Source organism: Nerophis lumbriciformis, linkage group LG21 (genome assembly GCF_033978685.3).
Source record: "Nerophis lumbriciformis linkage group LG21, RoL_Nlum_v2.1, whole genome shotgun sequence".
NCBI lineage: Eukaryota > Metazoa > Chordata > Actinopteri > Syngnathiformes > Syngnathidae > Nerophis > Nerophis lumbriciformis.
Window position 1 is genome coordinate 271515 of NC_084568.2, and position 11941 is coordinate 283455.

The window sequence follows — 11941 nt, forward strand, 5'->3', positions numbered from 1 at the left end:
TCGTGAGATATGTGCGTATACAGTCATCGTTGTGCCATGTTTAAATAATTTCCGTAGCCAGGCACACGGGTACCGCAGTATCCCTGCTTTTACTTTGAAATTCATAACTTCCGGTGTCAGAATATGAAAAACCTACAGTTAGAAAAAACACCCGTTTTGGTTTGTTTTTTTCCGTTATATGAAATATATAAAATGAAAATCAAACTGTTTTTAGATTCAGTTATTGTTCTTCGACACCAAAAAAACTTTTTCTTTTGAATTTTCTTTGTTTGTTTTAAAAACGTAAAAAAACAGTCGTCTTTTACTTTCAATTTATGAAAGGAAATGTAAATTCCCCGAACATAGACTGACCCCGCACCATAAGGGTGTTTGTGTTCAATAATATTTTATTTCAATTCAAATGCGAATCCATTTTTAGTCATTATGGTGAAAAGCGGTGTTAAACGAGTCAAATCCACCGCAGAAAGAGTGTTTGTGTTCAATATGTATTTTAATTCAAACGTAAGTTAGATTTCTAGTCAATAAAATAATGCAAACGATTTGTATTAACTGAGTTTTGAGTTGTTTTAATGTACGTTGATTGGACATCCATCCAAAGGGTGGCGGTAGTGCAACTAACGTACTGATGACATTGAAATGTAATAGTAGAAGAAGAAAGTAAGTCCCGCCCTTCTCGGCGCAGCCTCTTTGTGCGGATAAAGCTGCTCGCTAGCTTCTCTTCTCTTCTTCAGTCTGCTGCTTTTTCTTACACAAAATGTCGAGAGTTTACATCGGAAGGCTGAGCTACCGGGCCCGGGAAAAGGACGTGGAGCGGTTCTTCAAGAGCTACGGGAAGATACTCGAAGTCGATTTAAAAAACGGGTAACGTTTCAGCGGTTTTGTCGATAACCCCCCCACGCCGATGCTAATGTCGAGTTAGCCTGATGCTAACTTTGTTGTCTGCGGCCTTGTAGGCCGCGTCTAACCTACTGCCTTCTTCTTGTAATATATATTAACTTCACCGGAATATTTGTCGAGGAATGTGCTTCATACACTGTATTTTTATGCTTCTACATGCGAAAAGTTGTCACTAACGTTCTTTTTCGGCCAGTTTGCTACAAACCGGGCTCGCTAACGCCAGACGTGGCAATGTCACGGCGTGCTCGTACGTGATTGAAAATAAATTATATAACTTATTTTTATTTAGTATGTAATTGTCATTGTTATGTATTAGATAATTGTGGAAATGCTCTAAAGCATTCACACATGGTTTTCTACACCAAAATGCATCTTATTCTTATTGTGTGGATGCTCCGAAGTTCGTCTTATTATTATTATTGTTCTTCTCCAGATTTTGGCGCGCTCTACTTTCCACATTTTTCACCCGATTCAAACCGTTCCAACTTCAAAGGAATCGCGGACTTTCCATTGACAAGTTCCACAAATTTCCCAGAATTCCAGCTTTTCCCGGACATTTTCTCCCATTCAAAATGAATTGGCCATGTTTCTAACTTCCACCATTTCCAAATTTTTCAACCTATTCAAACTATTCCACCATGCAATTCAAATGTCCCCTTTTTCCAAGTTCCAAACATTTCCAGGATTTTCCAGAATTCCTGGTTTTCCAAAGCCCTATGTCCACCCTTTTTTTCTGGCGACCACTCCTCCCACATTTTTCAATGCATTTCAACTGTACCACTGTCAAAACATTCCTTTTAATCAGGACAAAAAAAACCAAAGTTGTTTTTTAACTGGAAAAATTCCCGGTTTTCCCGAAATTCCAGGAATGCCGTAATACCATTTTTCGACCGATTTGGAAAAAATTTTTACACCAACCATTTCAACTCGCTCAGACATTCTACTTCAACACTTCAAATAGTCATTTTCCCCATTCAAAATGAATTGGCCATTTTTCAATTTAAACCATTCCACCTTTAACACATTCCACTCATCCTGGACATTCAAACTAACACTGTCCCAAGTTCCAAACCAAATTCCGGTTTTCCTGAAAATTCAAACTCTTCAACATTTAAACCATTCCAATATTCAAACCATTTCTACATTCCATTAGCATTTCTGTTCAGTGTCAGCTCTTCAACATTCTTACATTCATACTATATTATGTCAGTATTTCACTTCAACTGCAGCATTGGCGCATTCACATGCAATTCCTTCAGGAATGGCCTCTTCTAGTTATCTATATATTAAACAATTCTGAACATGTTTTCCCTCTTCTCATCTAGGTATGGGTTCGTTGAATTTGATGACCCGCGCGACGCGGACGATGCCGTGTACGACCTAAACGGCAAAGAGCTGTGCGGGGAGCGAGTCATTGTGGAGCACACCAAAGGTCCCCGCCGTGATGGCGGATACAGTGGTGGTGGTGGTGGTGGTGGGGGAGGAGGCGGCGGTGGTGGGGGTGGCGGCGGCGGCGGAGGAAGGAGTAAGTTCCCAAACGTACCTTTTTCTGTTCACATCTATATTTTATTATTTATTTTTTTTAGGTGAATATTGATCGCTAAATTTTTGTCCTTGGTGGCTTATGTGCATTCAACCCGAAACAAGTGTTTGATATAATAATGTAGTCCGATGTAGGCTAATTAATATAAAACTTTTTTTGTTTTTATTAAAGCGGAGGAATCCTGTAAAAGCAAGTTCCCTAATCCGCATTCAACCGTTTAGGTGTCAGACATGCAGTTTTCTGATGGCCCTTAGGGTTTCTGAAAGCAGGCATTACAGAACATCCCGTTTTTTGTCTTGTAAATGTAACCAATCGGTGACAGTTGGTCGATATTTTAAGCTAAGAGGCAATATGGCCTAAAATGTATATTGCAAGTAGGAGTGTGATTCTTAAGGCACCAAACTATTCCATCCGATAATTGGGGCGATGATTTGATTCGGAATCAAATCTCGATTCAACACGATTCTTGCAGTGATTTACTATATTTTGTATGAAGATTATAATGAAACCTTTTCAAAACAGTTTGGAAAAGCTGATTCTGGTTGCAAATGTAGTTTTAAAAACTGATTCTTATTTATAAAAAAAAGTTTGTTTTTTAATCGATTTTTTTTTTTTTGTAATATACAGTACAGGCCAAAAGTTTGGACGCACCTTCTCATCATTTCAATGTGTTTTCTTTATTTTCATGACTATTTACATTGTCACTAAAGGCACCACATCTATGACACCTGTGAAGTGAAAACCATTTCAGGTTTCTTGAAGTTCATCGAGAGAATGCCAAGAGTGTGCAAAGCAGTAATCAGAGCAAAGGGTGGCTATTGTGAAGAAACGAGAATATAAAACATGTTTTCAGTTATTTCACCTTTTTTTTGTTAAGTACATAACTCCACATGTGTTCATTCATAGTTTTGATGTGACAATCTACAATGTAAATAGTCATGAAAATGCATTGAATGAGGTGTCCAAATTTCTGGCCTGTACTGTACAGAATATAATATATCTTTATTGTCAACAAAATTGCAAGCAAACTCATTTAGTGCAAATTCATAATGACACATAAAAACATAAGAAAATTGGTACTAAGATGAATGGATAAAAAATAAATACATAAAATACCAAGCACAAGTCATTCTTTTTTATGCCTTGTGTTCAGCATATATAATAATAATGGATTAGATTTTATATCGCGCTTTTCTATTAGATACTCAAAGCGCTCACAGAGAAGTGGGGAACCCATCATTCATTTGCACCTGGTATCCTGCAATAAAATATATTTGTCATAAAAATGACAATAGAACCATTTCAAAATGGGTTAAAAAGGCTCCTAATTTGTCAGTACCGTATTTTTCGGATTATAAATCGCAGTTTTTTTCATAGTTTGGGCGGGGGTGCGATTTATACTCTGGAGTGATTTATGTGTGAAATTACGCCCAGGTAGTTGCCAAGGAGATGAATATAAATTACTTTGCCTCATATAACGTACACTTATTCAGCCTGTTCACTATTCTTTATTTATTTTAAATTGCCTTTCAAATGTCTGTTCTTGGTGTTGAATTTTATCAAATAAATTTCCCCCAAAAAATGTGACTTATACTCTAGTACGACTTATGTTTTTTTCCTTCTTTATTATGCATTTTCGGCCGGTGCGATTTATAATCCGAAAAGTACGGTATGTGCTAATCTTGTGCCATGTCCACTACCAGTATCATTTTCTGTTGGAAGATAATTGACTAATTACATTTTTGATCACACCTGTCGACAGGTTGGCGGTGTCAAAAATAAAGTATTTTTTTGTCCCTTATTACATGACATTATTTTGAACAAAAGTTAATTGTGCATAATAACTAAAAATGAGAGACTGCCATTGGCTCCGATTTACATCTTTTTGCCTTGAAAGTCCTGTTTTCAGGGACATATTTTCCAAGTTTGTAAACAAAAACAAAAAAGGACTTGGTGATGATAAAAATAAGTTTGCTTGTTGCTGTCAACAATAGTATTAAAATCTGTATCGGTGGCCAAATTTATAGAAATGATATCAAATATAGTCTCTATCTATAATTTCAGCTTTGTGTATCGTGAGTGCTCACAAGCCACCAATGACTTCCTTGCAGTAAACCATGAATTTGTAAAATGGTTTAAAAAGGAAAACATTTCATTTGAGCACTGTAATTCATTTCTAAATGATAAATGTGTGTAATTCCATTCATTTTTTTTTAATTTCTATTAAATGATTGTCAATTTTAAAGGTAAAGATTTAACAAAGAACCTCAATGTTTTAATTGAAAGCGTCCTTTGCTGATGCCCGCCCTATTGCTGGCCATGGTGTCCCCCCTTTCCAAGAGTGTGGTTTGACCATTCTGGGCCCCTGGGCAGACCAAAAAAGGGAGCCATTGTGAATGAAGACCGCTATTGCCATTAGGCCCAGGCCGGGTGGTGAGGATGCCATGGGGGTTAGGAACAGATGTGGGTTCAGCCTAAAAAAACATGTATTGTAAATGAACAGTCATTTGTTGTAGCTTGTTTGCTCATAACATTTTTAAATATCCTTTTTTTTTTTTTTATGTCTTATTAGTTGCATTTTAATGTAAAGATATAGGTTAGCCAGACAGTTTTAATGAATACATTTATATAAATATATATATATATATTTTTTTTTTGTATTTATAAGCCATTATTTTTATAGAGTAGTTCAGAATAATGTCAGCATCCCAGTCGGTGCCTGGTCCTTATTTGGTATGCTCTCTATTACCTTGCAAGGTGGCTATGGAGGACGCTATGGGAAGGACAGGTACGGTCCACCTATCAGGACAGACTATCGGCTTATTGTTGAGAACCTGTCCAGTCGCTGCAGCTGGCAAGACTTAAAGGTAGGTTTCCCTTAACCCTTGTGTAATTTTCATATTGTTGTTACTCAGCCAGCATTTGTGGGTCTGATGGACCCGTTGCATTTTGTGGCTTTTAATGCCTCACAATCCAACACTTTTATGTTCAAATACTGAACAGATGTTTACCATATCCCCATAAACATCTGTTCAGTATTTGAACATAAAAGTGTTTGATTGTGAGGCATTAAAAGCCACAAAATGCAACAGGTCCATCAGACCCACAAACGCTGGCTGAGTAACAACAATATGAACGTTGCACGGAAAATTTCCCTGCCAGTTTCTGCATCCCACAGGGATTCTTCTTTTGTGTTTCTGCACTTGCGGTTCCCACACAAGGTTGCAACATTGTCAACACTGTCTGCTCTCATTTTCTCGCACATTTGACCCTCTGATGTTCTGTGTACCTACACTCTGTCCTCCTCTAGGCCTACTGTCTGTTTTTTTGTGTTTTTTGTTTTTGTTTTTTTGTGTTAGTTGTGTGTGGGTGTGTGTTTTCCTGTTGGTTTTTGTGTGTGTGTGTGTTTTTGTGTGTTTTCCTGTTTGTTTTTTGTGTGTGTTTTTCGGTTATTTTTTGTGTTTTTGTTTTTGTGTGCGTGTTTGTTTTTTGTGTGTTTTTCTGTTTGTTTTTGTGTGAGTGTGGTTTTTGTGTGTTTGTTTGTTTTTTGTGTGTGTGATTTTTCTGTTTGTTTTTTGTGTGCGTGTGTTTTTGTGTTTGTTTTTTTGTGTGTGTGTTTGTTTTTTTGTGTGGTTTTTTGTTTTTTGTGTGTTTTTGTTTGTTTTACACAGAACATCAATTTCCACACTTCTATAAGCCGTGGAGCCGGACATCTTATATGTAATAGAAATGTGTGTGGTCATTAAATATGTATTCTGAATATGTTCTTCACAGAAAATGAGCCAAAGTCAGTGAATCTCAGTTTGAAACATTTATTAATTGTATCATTTTTCTTTTAGTACAAAATGAAAACGGGTCCCACAGACCCGAACACCACACGAGGGTGTTTCTCGTGGCAAACTGCCAACATCTAAGCGTGCTTTTCTGCAGGATTACATGAGGCAAGCAGGGGAGGTGACGTACGCAGACACGCACAAGGGAAGGAAGAACGAGGGGGTGATTGAGTTCAGGCTGTACTCGGACATGAAGAGGGCTCTGGAGAAGCTGGACGGCACCGAGGTCAACGGCAGAAAGATACGACTCATCGAAGACCGCCCGGGCGCCAAACGCCGGCGCTCCTACTCGCGCAGCCGAAGCCGTTCCAGGTATGAACGGGTTTGAGGCGGGGTTGTTTTTGGATTGGGTTAACGCCGCTTTGTACGGTCAGGTCCCGCTCCAGGAGCCGCAGGTCTCGCAAGAGCAGAAGCCGCAGCGAAAGCAGCAGCCGCAGTCGCTCCCGTTCCAGGTGAGAATCAACTGGCAGTGTCAACTCCAACATTTAGAATATCGTGCAAAACTTCATTCAATTTAGCAATTTAACTTCAAATGTGAAACCAACTCATGACATGCAGTGAGAGATGTCAAGCCTTTATTGCTTTTATGATCACAGGCCTGGTTTTTGAAAACCCACATTTTCCATATGAGGTTTTCATAAACTAAGCCATGGTCAACATCAATAGCAAAAGGCTTTAAATGTCTTGTAGGGCTGTATGCTTGGGTTTTTTCACTCTGAGAACCAGTGCTGCTAAATAAACATAAAGTTGGTAGAATTATTAAATGGCACAGTTTCAATATTAACACTGCAACAAGGTACACTCATACATACAGTATAGACAATGTTCTGTAACACATCATGCTAACACCAGTGTAGGGCTGGGCAATATACACCAAAACTCATATCGCTATAGTTAGGCCTATAAACTTTTTTTTTTTCTATTTACTGTTTTAATTGGTTTTACCCTTTTTTAAATCGTTTTTAATCATATTTATTTTTATATTGGTTTTATATTTATTTATTTTTTGTTTTTATTCAGTCATAGGTGGAGCATAATATAGTTTTTAACATGGCTGTGCAGCACTTTGGAAACATTCTTGTTGTTGAAATGTGTTATATAAACAAAGTGGATTGGATTATAAACTAACCCATAAATGGAAATGTCCGCTGATGTAACTAAATATCTTCACCATGCCCTGATTTTTTTATTTTGGGGTTTTAGTAAAACTTACAAAGATACATTACTGGCATTTTTAGAGATATTGCATGTGCATATGCTCAATTCTTCAGCTAACAAAAACACTAAAGAGCTAAACGTGAAATGAAGTGCTGATTTAAGAGGACATGTTTAAACAGCAGCAGCTTTACTGACCAGTTCCTCCAACTCAGATCGTGTTTTTCTTGGAAGTCTTGGAGCTCAAACACAGCTCTGTGCACAGGAGGGACACACAGTGATCAATGACATGCATCAATCACTTGTACATTTGGTTATGGTTTAAGTTGAATTCACACATGCTATACAGATGGGTGAATATTTACTCTGGTTTGATCAAATTTGAATGGATTTATTCCAGGCGCAAAATGCTAATTAACAGGTAAAATCTGTATTAGCACATGTGCTACTTTTTCCCCCCAATACTTTCATGACCTATTTGTAGTCGCAAATGTAGACTGAAATGCTGGCACTGTACAGCCCGGTCTTGAGTTGCATGTTATGAACTTCTGTCATTAGTTTCACCTTGTAGATCACATTTTAACAAACATTCGATAATAGTGTGAAAGTTCAGTCCATAGTGGATCTAACATAATAGTGTGAGAGTCCAGTCCATAGTGGATCTAACATAATAGTGTGAGAGTCCAGTCCATAGTGGATCTAACATAATAGTGTGAGAGTCCAGTCCATAGTGGATCTAACATAATAGTGAGAGTCCAGTCCATAGTGGATCTAACATAATAGTGTGAGAGTCCAGTCCATAGTGGATCTAACATAATAGTGTGAGAGTCCAGTCCATAGTGGATCTAACATAATAGTGTAAGAGTCCAGTCCATAGTGGATCTAACATAATAGTGTGAGAGTCCAGTCCATAGTGGATCTAACATAATAGTGTGAGAGTCCAGTCCATAGTGGATCTAACATAATAGTGTGAGAGTCCAGTCCATAGTGGATCTAACATAATAGTGTGAGAGTCCAGTCCATAGTGGATCTAACATAATAGTGTAAGAGTCCAGTCCATAGTGGATCTAACATAATAGTGTGAGAGTCCAGTCCATAGTGGATCTAACATAATAGTGTGAGAGTCCAGTCCATAGTGGATCTAACATAATATTGTGAGAGTCCAGTCCATAGTGGATCTAACATAATAGTGTAAGAGTCCAGTCCATAGTGGATCTAACATAATAGTGTGAGAGTCCAGTCCATAGTGGATCTAACATAATAGTGTGAGAGTCCAGTCCATAGTGGATCTAACATAATAGTGTGAGAGTCCAGTCCATAGTGGATCTAACATAATAGTGAGAGTCCAGTCCATAGTGGATCTAACATAATAGTGTGAGAGTCCAGTCCATAGTGGATCTAACATAATATTGTGAGAGTCCAGTCCATAGTGGATCTAACATAATAGTGTAAGAGTCCAGTCCATAGTGGATCTAACATAATATTGTGAGAGTTCAGTCCTTAGTGGATCTAACATAATAGTGGGAGTCCAGTCCATAGTGGATCTAACATAATAGTGTGAGAGTCCAGTCCATAGTGGATCTAACATAATAGTGTGAGAGTCCAGTCCATAGTGGATCTAACATAATAGTGTGAGTCCAGTCCATAGTGGATCTAACATAATAGTGAGAGTCCAGTCCATAGTGGATCTAACATAATAGTGTGAGAGTCCAGTCCATAGTGGATCTAACATAATAGTGAGAGAGTCCAGTCCATAGTGGATCTAACATAATAGTGTGAGAGTCCAGTCCATAGTGGATCTAACATAATAGTGTGAGAGTCCAGTCCATAGTGGATCTAACATAATAGTGTGAGTCCAGTCCATAGTGGATCTAACATAATAGTGAGAGTCCAGTCCATAGTGGATCTAACATAATAGTGAGAGAGTCCAGTCCATAGTGGATCTAACATAATAGTGAGAGTCCAGTCCATAGTGGATCTAACATAATAGTGTGAGAGTCCAGTCCATAGTGGATCTAACATAATAGTGAGAGTCCAGTCCATAGTGGATCTAACATAATAGTGTAAGAGTCCAGTCCATAGTGGGTCTAGTTAATAGTGTGTAATATTACATTTTTAATGTTACTAAAACAACAAATGTGTGGTACATTACATGGGCATGTGTAGATGAGAATAAGTCTAAAGCTAAAATTTAAAAACAATTTTAGGTTCACCTCTTATTTTGTTAATTGCTTACTTTCCTTAAACTTTACTATGCACTTATGCTGAGCCAGCATATATGACATGTTTAGTCCTCATACTAAGACCTAGCGTTTAATAGAGATGATTATTAACTTACACAATTCTCTGCTGGCTAGTCAACCAGGGAACAAAAAAAAGGTGATTGCGGCTCGTGGTCACTGAACTAATAAAAGGCACTAATTGGCAATGGTGATCATGTTCTTTTTTGGAACATCCCCAGTAGGACTCGTAGTAAAAAAAAAAGTGGTTTGGAATAAAGTACATTGGTAAATTAAGCAATCAAGTACACATGATGGATATGTCCATTCACAGGCTACCAAATTAGCATCGAAACAGTTTTAAACTTGTACAAATTAGATTTTAACGGAACAAAATTCACATCAAATGTATTTCTACTTACAGGCTTCTAGTTCCCAAACGCTATGGAAACAAATATTGCTCGCTAACTCTGTCCTACCAGGCCATGTTGCTCACATTTCAAGCAGTAATATACGCAGTGTTGTGTGCCAGGAGTGGGCAAAGTGTCTCCTTCACGCATTGCTTAATTTAAAAAAAAGGATTTAGTTTGCATGTTGCTGGCAAAGCAGCCTGCTGCCTCTCCATGGGGATGTGTGGGTGTTGCCAACACCTGCTCTGCTTCTTAAAACCACTTTTTAATGACCAGTCTGCTTTAAAAAATAGCTTTGGAACCCACCAGATTGAAGTTTTTCTCATTTTAAAGTGGTCGGAACTGCTACCAAAACACAGTTAGCACTCACTTCAACACATTACAACGGAACTGTAGCTTGATAGAACTGTGTACCTTGTTGTGATGGATCAAGACGATCATTCCAGTGTTTTGGTCTTCCTCTGCAGGCCTGCTTCTCGCTCCCGCAGTCACTCCAACAGCAAGAAGAGCAAAAGCAAGAGCAAGAAAGAAGACGAGCGCAGCAACGGAGACCAGAAGGACAAAGACCTGAGCAGGAGTCGCAGCCCCAAAAGCAAGAAGGTGAAGAAGGACGGGAAGGGCAAGAAGGAGGACTCCAGGTCCCGGTCCAGGTCCAGGTCCCGCTCCCTCTCCAGGAAGTCCGTCTCCAAAGGCCGCGACCAGGCCAAGAGTGACGACGAGGCAGGCGACCAGGAGAGGGGCTCTCGCTCCTGCTCCCCCGCTGACGTCAAGTCCAGAGCCAGGTCTAAATCCAAGTCCCGCTCCCCCTCCCCTGTCAAAGCCCGCTCCCAGTCCCGCTCCGCTTCCCGCTCGGTGTCTCGCTCTAAATCCCGCTCCCAGTCCCGCTCTCGTTCCCGCTCATAGTTTTTGGTTGTGGACTTGTTTGTCACCTGACCTCACCTAGTGCCCCCTGGCCCCGCCCCCAACACTTTTTGATAAGTAGCTGTAGGACTCCAAGCACCTCAACTTCATTTGCTTTTACCCTAGGTCCAATGGATTTAACTTTCTTTTAAGTTGCAGTCTGATAGTTTTATAACCCGGACGTACATTTTTAGCCCTTTTTTGTCCTCCGATGTAGAAGTTTACTTTATGCTCTGCTGTGCTCGCTTGGAATATGTGTATAATGTTTCACCTTCAATTCTTGTAACCGTTTCTTTCAGATTAAAAGTCAAAACTAAAAAAAAAATGGTCTAGTTTAGAGGAATTTTTCTGAGAGCGAATTATGTTAATGTTCAAATCAATGTACCGTATTTTTCGGAGTATAAGTCGCACTGGCCGAAAATGCACAATAAAGAAGGAAAAAAACATAAGTCGCACTGGAGTATAAGTCGCATTTTTGGGGGAAATGTATTTGATAAAAGCCAACAGCAAGAATAGACATTTGAAAGGCAATTTAAAATAAATAAAGAATAGTGAACAACAGGCTGAATAAGTGTACGTTATATGAGGCATAAATAAGCAACTGGTATGTTAACGTAACATATTATGGTAAGAGTCATTCAAATAACTATAACATATAGAACATGCTATACGTTTACCAAACAATCTGTCACTCCTAATCGCTAAATCCCATGAAATCTTATACGTCTAGTAGAGATGCGCGGTTTGCGGACACAACCGCGGAGTCCGCGGATTATCCGCGGGTCGGGCGGTTGAAATAAAAATTAAAAAAAGATTTTATCCGCGGGTCGGGCGGTTGAAATAAAAAAAATTAGATTTTAAATAGATTCAGGCGGGTGGCAGTTAAACCAATTGGTAAATATATATACATAGTTAAATGTTGTTACCCACATACGAAAAACGAGCAGGCACCTGCAGCATATGCCACAACAGAAGAAGAAAAAG

At 38.8% G+C, this 11941-nt stretch overlaps 1 protein-coding gene across 1 annotated transcript; it reads left to right on the forward strand.

Moving 5' to 3' along the window:
- The first annotated feature begins 654 nt into the window (after nt 1–654).
- On the forward strand, nt 655–11282 carry srsf4 (serine and arginine rich splicing factor 4). Its single transcript, XM_061983297.2, has 6 exons — nt 655–861; nt 2223–2422; nt 5198–5307; nt 6371–6585; nt 6648–6725; nt 10525–11282. Exons 1-6 carry the CDS (start codon nt 755–757, stop codon nt 10958–10960), a joined length of 1146 nt encoding a protein of 381 aa, XP_061839281.1. The 5' UTR covers nt 655–754; the 3' UTR covers nt 10961–11282.
- The last annotated feature ends 659 nt before the right edge of the window (nt 11283–11941 follow it).

Coding starts and splice junctions, on each gene's coding strand:
- srsf4 (XM_061983297.2), top strand. CDS start 755: ATGTCGAGAGTTTACATCGGAAGGCTGAGCTACCGGGCCCGGGAAAAG. Junction 862..2,222: donor GAAGTCGATTTAAAAAACGG/GTAACGTTTCAG, acceptor CTTCTCATCTAG/GTATGGGTTCGTTGAATTTG. Junction 6,586..6,647: donor CGCAGCCGAAGCCGTTCCAG/GTATGAACGGGT, acceptor TTGTACGGTCAG/GTCCCGCTCCAGGAGCCGCA.